Here is a 13,804-nt window from a genome sequence, read left to right as displayed (position 1 = left end):
GTAAATCTACTTTGTGGTTTAGTACCAAAACACTGAGAAATAACTTGTTCAATGATTAATAGTTTGGTAGAATAGAATCCACTGGGGTGATGACCTTCTCTAGCCTCAGCTATAGGAGGCAAAAATTAAAAAAGGCTGCCAAGGTCAATAATTCGAACGAGCATCAGGAGTTCCGTACATGACGATGGAGCTTCACGAAGATATCCAATGAGTGGGAGAAGGAACAGGGAAAGGGTATGCAGGGGTGTAAATAGCTCCCTTTCATCAAAGGGTTGCAAAACATGATTAGTCAGGTGATTGAAGTAAGAAGCCCACCTCTGAAGAATTTTCAGGGCATTTGTAGGGTTGTGGGAATAGATTCAATGTTCTTCAGTAGAATAGGTGCAGCTTCAATGGGACCAAGTCATTTCCTGTATCCGTCCTTTTCTCTGATACAAAGTTTAAAAAAAAAACAAAGCATCCAATCCAGATGGAGTACCCGGCTGAGTACCGAAGACCTGTGCTGAACAATTGGCTCGTGTGTTCACGGATATCTTCAACTTTGGCAGTGTGTAGTACCCTCCCGCTTCAGTTATATCGGTGTCCAAGAAGAGTGTGGTAGTTTGCCTCAATGACTATTGCCCAGATTCTGGATTTCCCCACTTGCAGACCCCAGGCGCAGAGATGAAGTGTTCTGAGAGGCTTGCGTTGAAACATGTCAGCTCCTGTCTGAGTTGCGATTAGGATCCGCTCCATCGCATTGGCCCTTCAGATGACCCTGGGATGTCTGGACAGCAAAGGTGCATACACCAGGATGCTGTTCATCAATTACAGCTCCACATTTAACACCATCGTCCTCTCAAAACTTATCGGTTATCTCCCAAGACCTGGGCCTGAATACCTCTTGTGCAGTTGGATCCTGGATCTCTTCACTTGCAGACCCCAGTCAGTCTGGATTGACAAAAACTTCTCCACAATCTCCAGCTTAGATGCACCACAGGGATGTGTGCTTAGACCCCTGCTCTACTCGCTTTGCACCTATGATTGTGTGGCTAAGTACAGCTCTAATAGCATATTCAAGTTTGCTGATGACACCACTGTTGTGGGTTATATCAAAGGGGATGATAAATCAGCATACAGGAGGGAGACTGAAAATTTGGCTGTGATGTCATAACACCAACCTTTCACTCAATGTCAGCAAGACCGAGAGACTGATAGTAGACTTCAGAAGAGGGAAAGCAGAGACCCATGAGCCAGTCCTCATTGGAGGATTGGAGGTGGAGTGAGTTACTAACATTAAATTTCTGGGTGTCACTATCTCAGAGGACCTGTCCTGGACTCATCATATAACTGTAATTGCAAAGAAAGCTTGACCACACCTCTACTTAGGAAGCTGTGGGGATTCGACATGACATTAAAAACTTTGACAAGCACATCCACTATAGGTGTGTGGTGGAAAGTGTATTGACTGGCTGCATCATGGCCTTGTGTGGGAACATCAGTGCCTTTGAGTGGGAAATTCTACGAAAGGTAGTGGATTTGGCTCAGTACATCATGGATAAAACCATTGAGCACATCTGCATGAAATGTTGCCATAGAAAAGCAGCATCCATTATCAAGATAAAATCCTATGGCGTTTCAAGAAGGATACTGGCATGGACAGCAGAATGGCTGACAGGCAGGATGCAGTGAGTGGAAATAAAAGGGGCCTTTTCTGTTTGGCTGCCGGTGTCTAGTGGTGTTTCTCAGGGTTGGGACCGCTGCTTTTCGCATTGTCTGTCAGTGATTTAGATAATGGAATTAATGGCCTTGTGCAAAGTCTGTGGATGATGCAAAGGTAAGTGGAGGGGTAGGTAGTGCTGAGGAAGCAATTCGATTGCAGCAGGACTTATTTGGAAGAATGGGCAAAAACATGGCAGATGGAATACAGTGTGGAGAAATGTATGATAATGCATTTTGGTAAAAGGAACAAAAGTATGGGCTATTATCTAAACGGGGATAAGATTCAAACGTCAGAGGTGCAGAGGGACTTGGGAGTCCTCATGCAAGACTCCCAGAAGATTAATTTACAGGTTATTCTGTGGTAAAGTGGGCAAATACAATGTTGGCATTTATTTCAAGGGGAATAGAATATAAAAGCAAGGAGATAATGCTGAGCATTTATGAGACACTAGTCAGGCCACAATTGTTAAGAATTTTGGCCCTCATATTTCAGAAAGGATGTGTTGTCATTGGAGAAAGTCCAGAGGAGGTTCACGAGAATGATTCCAGGAACGAAGCAGTTAACACATGAGGAGCGATTGACAGCTTTGGGCCGGTACTCACTGGAATGCTTGGGGATCTCACTGAAAACTACCGAATGTTGAACGGACTAGATAGGGTGAACGTGGACAGAATGTTTCCTGTGGTGGGAGTATAGAGAACTTCAGGGCACAGCCTCAAAATTGAGGGGTGACCCTCAAGAACAGAGGAAAGGAGAATTTTTTTTTAGCCAGAGAGTAGCAAATCTGTGGAATGCTCTGCCACAGACTGTGGTGGTGGGCAAATCCATGTGTATATTTAAGGTGGAAGTTGATAATTTCCAGATTGGTCAGGGCATTGGAGGATATGGTGAAAAGGCAGGTGTATGGGGTTGAGTGGGATCTGGGATCAGCCATGATGGGATGGTAGAGCAGACCTGATGGGCTGAATGGCCTAATTCTGCTCCTGTCTCTTATGGTCTTATCAAAGATCCTCACCACCTGGACCATGCTTGTTTCCCGCTGCTGCCTTCAGGTTGAAGGTACAGGCGCCTCAGGACTCGCACCACCAGGTTCAAGGACAGTTTCTACCCCTCAACCATTAGGGTCTTGAACAAAAGAAGATAACTACACTCATCCATTGAGATGTTCCCATAGCCAATGATCTAACTTGAAGAACTCTTTATTTTGTTATTTCATGCTCTTGTTATTTATTGCTATTGGTATTTGCACAGTTGGTTAAATTCTGTGTTCTGCTTGCTCTTCCATTGAGCCTGTTTATGGTTACCATTTCATAGATTTGCTGAGTATGCCTGCAGGAAAATGAATCTCGAGGTTGTGTGTGGTGACGTAGAAACATAGGAAAACTACAGCACAATACAGGCCCTTCAGCCCACAATGCTGTGCTGAACATGCACTTACTTTAGACATGTATGTACTCTGATAATAAATTTTACTTTGAACTTCGAAGCCTCATTACCTGATCTTTCTGCATCAATATTGTATTTACACTTCCAGTATATTCAAAAGTAAATCTTATGCAAAGGAACAAAATTGACCTTCTTTAATGGAGTGAAACATGTTCAAAACAAACTGGCAGTCAATTTCACACCAGACCTAATTTTCTGGGGAAATGATCATAAGCTGTCTATTTGCCTGAATCATTTTGTAGATCCACAAAGTCCAACTTCACCGATAGGTTTTACTGTCATTATTTTTACGCCTTAATGATTACACTATAGATTCCGTGCCAATGTTATATCATCAACAGACAAAGCAGCAAAGCCCAAAGAGTCGACACCTGCCAAAGCCAAGACATGTTAACGATGGACTAAAAATGAGAGCGTCTGTCCGCATGACGCGATACCTGGAGTCTTGGGGTGCAGCAAAACCGTTTGCCCACTTTCAGCAACGGGACAATGTTAGCTCTGAAATCTCAGCACCGAGCGGAAAGATTGGGAAGGTAAAAAAAGAAAACATGGATGCTGTTGAAGACTTGTACTATTGATGAAATAAATCAACATATTCTCAGTCCTTTCTTTCCTCCCATCTTTCTAGGAAATCCCAGTACATCCTCTTGGACACCACAGGACATTGGATCGGTGGGTTTCCGTCAGCTGCATGAGAACAACATTTGCAGATTGATGCTATAATATATTTAGTTAGAATTTGAGAATTCTCAGACTATCTTGCATAATTTGGTTCTTTGAAGAAAGTAGTTAACAAAAAAAATCCTTTTTTTTACCATTTATCTTTCTGCTGGACTCTGGGGATGTGGTAACTGCATGATTGGGTTGCTGGATGACAGACCAAAGACTCAGAGGCAGAAGTCAAATTCCACCATGGAAGTTGGGAGATTTAACTTCACTTATATAAACTGGAATAATGGTGACTGTGAAGCTCCTAGATTGTTTTAAAACCATCCTCTAGGAAACGAGAATAGCCGTTCCTGCTGAATGTGGTTCAGATCGGACTCCAGACCTACCAGTGCTGTTTACTCTGACCTATCTTCTAAAATGTACAGGCACAGAGTTCAACTACTGCTTAATGAGGGTTAGCTCTCTCCTGAATATAGAGTAAAAATTAAGGTGAGGTTTTAGACCTTAATTCTATGTTTTGGTGCATCCTGAAACTTGTTGCTGACACCAGGGCTAAGGGCACAGTGGCAGTGTCTGGGAGCTGAAGAGCTTAGTGCAGCATAGTGCACATCAAATTGGTGGGACACAAATTTTCAGTCCAACAATTCTGAATTTAATTATTTTCACTGTTATAAAATATAGATATGTTTTAATATCATGTTGTCACACTCTATACATTATGAGATGTTGATGTATACTGTATTAACTAACACCCACACTGATCCTCTTTTAGTTCTCATCCATTCCAGTCTTCAGAGGTGGCTGCCAAATTATATTTGATAGAGCTTTGTGCATACAATTCTTCTACGATATAAAAATGATGAATAACAATCTATCTCACAGACAGGATGAAAAGCTTTGAATGTTAATTAGATATCATGTGTAGTGTGTACAGCATCTTAACTGCAGTTTTCACTGTCTAGAAACAAATCACAAAAGAGACGATTTGAAGAGGAACTGCGTGAAAAAATGATAACAACAATCAATGGGATGAATTCACCAAAGTATGTACCATTTACATTTCAATGCTTCTTTCACAATGTGGTTTAGAACCCTTCAGACATTGATCAATCTCTTGAAGTTAAACAAACTTTTCAATCCCCAGAATAAGGCAACAATCCTGTTTCATGTGTGTACATGTACACCCCATTGCAATCATTTGCATGGGCTGAGATGTGAGGAGTGACTACCTTGGTGTAAATTTCCATTGCTAATAGAAGAGAGATAACGAAAGCAGGATAGACTTTCAAGAATAAAAAATCATCGCTTCCTCATCGAGTCTAGTCTAAATGCACTGACGTTGCTTTGGGATAGAGGTTAAATTGATGTGGCTGATATTCTCTTCAAATGTCTGTTGCTTCAAAACTCTGAGGGCATTATGCAAATATAGAACAGTACGTTAAAACATTGCTGTACAGTGTATTGAAAAATAACATTAGTATCGCAACAATTTATTTCCCTATACTTTGACAAAATATTTTAGTAGTAATGTGCCAAGATACAGTACTAATTGTTGAACATGTGTTGGGACAGTGAAGGAGACCAAAAGCAGAGATGTGAGATGAAAATTCATGATCTGGTAAAAATAATTTCTCTGCTTTGCTATCAGTTTGATTGTATTTTAACATCCAATACCTCAATATTACATTTTATGAGAATGAGAACAGATTATATGCAGTACTTTAAGTGTGGACTAGCCAAGTTTCTTTTCAAATTAACAGAACTTCCCTTCTTTAAGTCCTACATCAAAGGTCTTGATAGTTATTCAGTGATTGATTTTGGTCACGGCTTTAACTTGTGGAACTTTAGTTGGCAAAAACATTCAGTCAGAATATCAGATTTCCAGAGTGGAATGCAGTTGTGTGTGCATTTCTCAACCAAATTGCGCCACTCTGGAATTTTGACTGGCTATTGATGTTGTAAACCAGCCTTGTATACAGATGATGTTATGTTAGATTCAATTGTGCAAGTGCTGGCATTATTCTTTCAACTGTATTTTGCAGTGTTGCTGGGTAAATTAGGTTAGATTGTTCAGAGGAGTGTTAACTATTTCTAGTCTCATGTACTTAAAAGGGGTCTTTAGGAACAGGTCCTGCCCAGCTCTGGAAACCCTTTTGAGATAAGTATATGTGGCTCCATCACACCTTCCCATGATCTGTGCCCACACCCCCCCCCCACTTCCCTACCAGAACAGATGTCTACTTTAGGGTTATTAGCTTTCGATTTCTGGTAATACACACAATGCTACCCATTGCCCTGTCCTCCACTCACCTTACCACTCATCGATTTTCTTTCACCGCGACCCACGCCCCCAGAGTCAGCTTTGTTTCAGGACACTCTGTAGCCTCTGAAGATATGTGATCAAGTGGGTGATGTACCACAGGGCTTCAGACACCACAGGACCTTTCGGCGGCCACCCCACTGATAAAATGGTAGTCTTTTCATCATATAAAGATTTTTTTTAATGCACCATTAAGGATGCAGAGAAGCTGAGGTCACTGTCGAATAGAAGTTTGTTGCTGAATGTACATTTAAGATGTGAACATATAACTCATCACATTTTCCTGTTTCCTTTGTTGATGGCTTTAACCAATGTTAAAATGATACAGGACTGAAGCTGAGGTGCATATCTTACTCCAATTCATTGTAAACCCTAGAATAAAAGCCTTTGTTGTTCCTCAGTCATCTCTGCAGAAGTTCTGGTGGGAAATCCTTCGTGAGTTTGGAGAGGGTGGGTGCCAGTGAAAGGATGAAGGTGGTGAGGGTTTAACAACTTCATTCAACTTGTTTAAAGTACAAAATTTAAATACGCCCAGAGGATTTGCAAGTATTATAAGCATTAGGTGATCATAAGGATGGATTGCATGATGAAAAGTTTGGCTTGGTAGGAGAGCCTTTCATGATCTACATCCTTGATTACTTCTAGAGCAGTAAGGACAGCGGAGAGCATCATTGGGGTCTCTCTTCCTCTTTCCAGGATATATACCATTAGTACTATGTCCATCCCTCCCAGAATCTCTTTGCCCAACCTCTGTCAGGCAGAAGGTAACTCTGTTTAAGAACAATGACTGAGAAGCTGGACAACAGCTTCCAACCCCAGGCTGTGAGAGCTCTGATACCAAACAGTAACATTTACAACTTTTTTCTTTCTACAGAGAATCAATTAAATGTGGCATCTTTGCCCATCTGATGCCGTCATTCAATGAAAAGGGTCTGGAAAGATTAGTAAGTATTCTAGGATGTGTTCATTGAGCTGTAGGTCCAAGAATTTTAATGAAAAATAACTGACCTTGGAAGTTGGTTCACAAAACAACTAAAATGACAAAATCATGGGAAATAACAATTTTACATAAAATAACAATATTTTAAGCATATTATTAGTACTTTATTCTTGGTTCTTCAAAAAAACTATAATTTGGATAATCTCTATGAGAATTTATGTGCATTGCAGCATATATCTGAGGAACTAGAAGTCAATTTTATTTTTAATAGAATGCAAAAATATATCTTTGCAATTCTCTTGAAGCATTGGTTTTAACATTTAACAGTACAGTGTTCATCACAATTCAGCTGAATGAGGGATTATACTAAGAAACATGCTTGACCAATTAAGGTAACAAGAATTTTCAGAATGAAGATGTTAAAGAAAATCTCTGTTACGGATTAAATCTGAATTAAACTATTTTGCATAAATACAACTCTGGCATATCTTTACTAGAGCTTTCTCCACAAAATTGTGCCATTTCATTATTGTAAGCTTTTTCTAAAATCCATATTTTCAATTACATCTGTGGCCATTTTCTTCAGTTCTCCTGATGGGCGTTTTTCTGAACTTTGATACATCTCTTGAGTTGCTTGTGTTATGTTTCTGTTTAAGAAAGGGAGAACAAAACGGAGAGAAATGTTTATCATTTCATGTATTGGCTGCCTTTTTTCTTTCTTCCAGTATCGTTCAGTCTGTATTCGTTCCATGAGGTATTACGCTGGTTGTGCCATGTTGATATTCTGTTGCATATTTGTGATCCACTTGCTAGTTATGCCAAGGTAAGTACTGTATCTGGAATCAAATATATTTTAAAATTTTAAAATATTTTTAACCGAACTTCAGCCAAATATGTTTTTCTCAATAGAACGGATACACTGGGGATATCATTTGGAATTGCTGCTGTTATTCTTCTGATAATTCTCTTCATTTCTTTTGCTGGTTATGTGAAGGTAAGTTGAATCAAAAAATTGTGGCTAAAATAATCCATTAATTTTGTCATATAAACTTTCCCTTGTAACATTAATGAATTGCTGACTCTTTGTAACATCGGTTTAAAACCATGTGCTATTTTTACCCCATCCTTTATTTATTTCTTTATTCCCCCCCTCCTTTTTTCCTCTCTCTGCCCCTCTCACAATCACTCTTTGCCTGTTCTCCATCTCCCTCTGGTGCTCCCCTCCCCCTTTCTTTCTCCCTAGGCCTCCTGTCCCATGATCCTTTCCCTTCTCTTGCTCTGTATCCCTTTTGCCAATCACCTTTCCAGCTCTTAGCTTCACCCCACCCCCTCCAGTCTTCTCCTATCATTTTGGATTTCCCCCTGCCCCTCCTACTTTCAAATCTCTTACTACCTTTTCTTTCAGTTAGACCTGACAAAGGGTCTCGGCCTGAAACGTCAACTGTGCTTCTTTCTATAGATGCTGCCTGGCCTGCTGCATTCCACCAGCATTTTGTGTGTGTTGCTTGAATGTCCAGCATCTGCAGATTTCCTTGTGTTTGCTTTTTTAAAGGAAGTCTGAATGCATACTCAGTTCAATATACCTATTGGAGTTATAATACCAACTTAGATACAGGCTATTTGGGCTAACTAGTTCACATCTGTGCTTTTCCTCTGTGAAGAAATAGTCTAACCATGTATTTATCCACATTATTCATGTTACCTTTCATTCTGTGTAATCCATCCAAAACGTCTCACGTTGAATGTTGAATTAGTTTCTGCCACAGTGTTCTGGAATTTTCTGCATAAAATACTTCCTCCCATTTTTTTTTTACAATTTCTTGCATTTAATCATGCGTTCATGGCCAAATGTTTTTGTTGCTTAAATTGTTAAAGGTGTATTGCTTCTACCATCACTGTCCTGTGTTTTCATTATTTTAAACATATTTAACTGTGATTCCAAAATCCTGTAAGTTTTCATTTGCACTTTCCTAGACTAGATGGTGCAAGAGTTATTCATTGTGCTTTCTCTAAAACATCAATGTCTTTCTTATTATGTGAAGCCCAAGTTTTCACTCAATAATATATATTTTTACTAAGGTTTTATTACTTTGCTCCGTGTGATCAGACTATAAATTCCTGTAGCTTGACCTTTACAGCCTTGGTTCAAAGGTTTCTTTTAATTCTGCGGTACTGAAACCTTTGTTACTCCAGCATTCCCATGATGATAATTGCTACCAATATTTTTATCAGCATATTCCCATTGGCATTGTCATTATCACTTTTGATGTAATTACTGTTTCTTAACAGATTGGAATAGTAATTTGATCTACTTGAACAAGCAGTTCTTCTAGGTTTGTGTTTCCTCAAATTTGAACTGGAGAAATGGAGACAAATGAGTCCAAAGTGATATTAAGTATTCAGTGCTATAGCGAGCCTTCAAAACTTTAAATTAGTTTTGAATTTCTATTTGGCATTCATTGGAAAATTTTCATTACAATTTGCTAAAGAATGTCAGCACTTCAATTCATCTTTCTTTTCTGTTCCATGCAAAAGCAGTGGAAGAATTGTTGGTCTTCAAATCCATTCACTGGCATCTCTGAAGCTATTACAACAAAACCAATATTACGGCTACCATTGACTCTCATTGTCATAATTGTTGTATTGGCCATTTCAGTTTTGAACTTGGTGAGTAACTCTAATGAAACCATTGAAGTATGTGATAGATGTGAATAAGTTTTAACTAGAAAGCCCTAAAAGATACAGTTTTTCCAGATGTTGGGGGTAATAGCCAAAAGAGTAGAGCCATTTGCTGTCTTATATGAATGATGGTTTCTACGGTAGTTTTGACAAAACTGGAACTGTGCAAATGGCAGACAATTCCAGAATTTGGAAGGAATAGAAGAGAAGTTTATTTTACCTCATCAAAATATACTTCGGGTGGGAGCAAATCTGAAGCAACTCTTCTAGGAAGAGGGAACCCCGCTGGTTTGTAATGTAGATGCCATGTCAGCTCAGTCAGCCTGCTTGTTGTAGTGATTTCTACATAGAGCCAGTACCAACCATTCAGTTGGTTAGCAGTACATCTCAACAGAGTACGCAGCGTTGTAATATTCCAGCTCCACTTCACCATTCTACACTATGCATTTAGAGTTATGTTAATTTTGTTCCTCTGTCATGTTCTACCAATGTTGAATATCTTCTGGTAATGGTAAATATCTTCTTTCTGCAGTTACCACGTTATGAAATTCAAAATAGGTACTCTGATGTGCAGTGTTCGTGTAACAAGCCTGTTTTGCTTCTGTCTTCTGACTGATGACATTGTTGTCACTCACCTATAAAAAAAATTAGGAGTCAATCATAATTAAGAGTCAAGATTGTTTTAGATTGGCTTATCTGCAGAAAGATAGTGGTGATTGAAATAGTTTCTTACAAAAAAACATGATTCATTGTAACCGTTACTGATAGTTTTTAAAAAAAAATTCTATCTTTAGTATCTGGATCAATAGTCCAAGTCTTCTTGATGCTAGTCCAATAAAATAACAGCAATGCGAACATATCCTGGATAATGCATTCTAACTGATTCCATAAGACCATAAGATATAGGAGCAGAATTGGGCCATTTGGCCCATCGAGTCTGCTCTGCCTCTTCTTCATGGCTGATCCACTTTTCCCCTCAGCCCCAATCTTCTGTCTTCTCCCCATATCCCTTCAAGACCTGACCAATCAAGAATCTACCAGCCTCTACCTTAAATATACATGAAGACTTGGCCTCCACAGCTGGCTGTGGCAAAGAATTCCACAGATTCACCACCCTCTGGCTAAAGGTGGCCTCTTCCTCTCCATTCTAAAAGGATGCCCCTCTATTCTGAGGCTGTGTCCTCTTTGATTTTAGACTCTCCCACCATAGGAAACATCCTCTCCACATCCACTCCATCAAGACCTTTCACCATTCAAGAGGTTTCAAAGAGCTCACCCCACATTCTTCTGAATTCTAGTGAATGCAGGCCCAGAGCTATCAAACGCTCTTTATATGATAAGCCATTCAATCCTGGAGTCATTTTTCATGAACCTCCTTTGAACCCTCTCCAGTTTCAGCACATCCTTTCTAAGATAAGGGGCCCAATACCGCTCACAATGCTCCAAGTGAGGCCTCACCAGTGCTTTATAAAGTTGCAATGTCACATCCTTGCTTTTATATTGTAGTCCTCCTGAAATGAATGCTAACATTGCATTTGTCTTCCTCACCAAAGGTTCAAACTGCAAATTAACTTTAGGGAATCTTGCATAAAGACTCCCAAGTCACTTCGCACCTGAGTTTTTTGTATTTTCTCTCCATTTAGAAAATAGTCTATCCTGTAATTTCTTCTACTAAAATACATGACCATACACCTCCTGACATTGAATTCCATCTGCCACTTCTTTGCCCATTCTCCTGATACGTCTGTCCTTCTGTAGCCTCTCTACTTCCTCAAAATAATCTGCTGCTCCCCCTTAGCAACAAAGCTATCCATTCCATCATCCAAATCATTGACATATAACATAAACAGAATCGGTCCAAACACAGACCCCTGTGCAAAACTACTAGTCACAAGCAGTCACCCAGAAACTTATCCCTGCAAGTGTAAGTGCTACACCTGTTCCTACATCTCCTCTCTCACCACCGTTCAGTGCCCCAAACGGTCCTTCCAGGTGAGGCAACACTTCACTTGTGAGCCTGTTGGGGTCAGCTATTGCATTTGGTGCTCCCAGTGCAGCCTCCTACATTGGCGAGACCCGACGCAGATTGGGGGATCGCTTCGTTGAGCACCTCTGCTCCGTCCGCCACAACAGACAGGATCTCCCAGTTGCGTCCCACTTCAACTCTGCTTCACATTCCCATTCGGATATGTCCATACATGGTCTCCTCTACTGCCATGATGAGGCCAAACTCAGGTTGGAGGAGCAACACCTCATATACTGTCTGGGTAGTCTCCAGCCCCTTGGTGTGAACATCGAATTCTCCAGCTTCCAATCATTCCCTCCCTCTCCCTTCCCCATCCCAGTTTCACTCTGCCTCCTCCTCCAGCTGCCTATCACCTCTCTCATGATTCTGCCTTCTTCTAATACACATAGTGCTTTCCCCCTTACATTCCTTCTTCACTTTTCCTGCCTATCCCCTTCCCCCACCCCTTGATCTTTCCTCTTACTGGTTTTTCACCTGGCACCTACCAGCCTCCTCCTTCCCACCCTCTCCCCACCTTCTTTATAGGGCCCCTGCCCCCTCCTTCTTCAGTCCTGATGAAGGGTCTCGGCCTGAAACGTTGACTGCTCGTTTCCATGCTGCCCGACCTGCTGAGTTCCTCCAGCTTGTTGTACGTGTTGCTGCAACCAGAAAAGGCCCTCTTTATTCCCAATCTTTGCTTCCAGCCAATCAGCCTCTGCTTTATCAACGCTAGAATCTTTCCTCTAGTATGGTGTCACAGCTTGTTCAGCAGTCTCATCTTGTTAAAGGCCTTTTGAAATTCCAAGCACACAACTTCAACTGATTCTCCTTTGTCTATCCTATTCGTTGTTTCTTCAAAGAATTCCAACAGATTTATCAGGCAAGATTTTTCCTTGAGGAAGCCATGCTAACTATGGCCTATTTTATTGTATGTCTCCAAGTAACCTGAGATCTCATCCTTCACAATTGACTCCAACTTTTTCCCAACCACTGAGGCCACCTCATTCGGAACCCTGGGGTGTACACCATCCAGTGCAAGTGACTTATCTATCTTCAGACCTTTCAGTTTCTCAAGAAACTTCTCTCTTGTTATGGTAACTTCACACACTTCATGCCTCCTGACACCTGGAATTTCCACCATATTGCTAGTGTCTTCCACAATGAAGACTGTTGTAAAATACTTATTCAGTTCATAGGCCATTTCCCTGATTCCCATTACTACCTCTCTTGCATTGTTTTCCAGCGGTGTCCAATATCAACACTCGCCTCCCTTTTACACTTTATGTATCTGAAGAAACTTTTGTTATCCCTTTTAATATTACTGTTACCTTAATGCTTTTTGAAAGCTTCCCAGTCCTCCAACTTCCCACTAATTTTTGCTCTACATATGCCCTCTCTTTGGTGTTTATGCTGGCTCTGACTTCTCTCGTTAGCCACGATTGTGTCATCTTGCCATTAGGATACTTCTTCCTCTTTGGAACGTCTATATCCTGTGCCTTCTGAATTGCTTCCAGAAATTATAGCCATTGCTGCTCTGCTGTCATCCCTGCCTGTGTTCTTTTCCAATCAATTCTGGCCAACTCCTTGCTCATGTAATTCCCTTTACTCCACTGTAATACTGATACATCTGACTTTAGCTTCTCCTTCACAAATTTCAGGGTGAATTCGATCATCTTATGGTTGCTTGCTCCCAAGGGTTCTTTTACCTTAAGCTTTCTAATCAATTCTTATGCCTTCCCTCCTACACCAATTTAGCTACGTATTAAACTGTATAATCTTCCTAATTCTGGCCTCACTAGCAGGTGGCATAGGTAGCAATCCTGAGGTCATAATCCTGAATGTTCTGTCCTTTAATGTAGCATTTAACTCCCTGAACCCCCTATGCCGAATTTCGTCACTTGTCCTAGCCATGTCATTGGTACCTACATAGAACATGACCTCTGGCTATTCACCCCCTTACTTAAGAATGCTGAGGGCTCAGTCCAAGATGTCCTGGACCCTGGCAACTGGGAGGCAATATACCACCTGGGAATCTCGTTCTCG

The 13,804-nt window shown here is 40.7% G+C and overlaps 1 protein-coding gene across 7 annotated transcripts in view; it reads left to right on the top strand.

The window, feature by feature from the left end:
• adcy7 (adenylate cyclase 7) overlaps positions 1-13,804 on the top strand; it is a 173,507-nt gene that overhangs the window by 130,870 nt on the left and 28,833 nt on the right. For 6 of the 7 annotated variants that reach the window (XM_059992885.1, XM_059992880.1, XM_059992882.1 and 3 more), the window contains 7 exons: positions 3,490-3,681; positions 3,777-3,820; positions 4,780-4,860; positions 7,012-7,081; positions 7,803-7,900; positions 7,987-8,071; positions 9,613-9,744. In XM_059992885.1, the coding sequence (XP_059848868.1) occupies positions 3,490-3,681; positions 3,777-3,820; positions 4,780-4,860; positions 7,012-7,081; positions 7,803-7,900; positions 7,987-8,071; positions 9,613-9,744 (702 nt within the window). The remainder of the gene's footprint in view (positions 1-3,489; positions 3,682-3,776; positions 3,821-4,779; positions 4,861-7,011; positions 7,082-7,802; positions 7,901-7,986; positions 8,072-9,612; positions 9,745-13,804) is intronic. The other variant, XM_059992886.1, reaches the window with a different exon arrangement.

Source organism: Hypanus sabinus, chromosome 17, assembly GCF_030144855.1.
Source record: "Hypanus sabinus isolate sHypSab1 chromosome 17, sHypSab1.hap1, whole genome shotgun sequence".
Classification (NCBI taxonomy): Eukaryota; Metazoa; Chordata; class Chondrichthyes; order Myliobatiformes; family Dasyatidae; genus Hypanus; species Hypanus sabinus.
The sequence above is the reverse complement of the archived record's forward strand: the minus strand, read 5'-3'. Positions and strand labels throughout refer to the sequence as shown.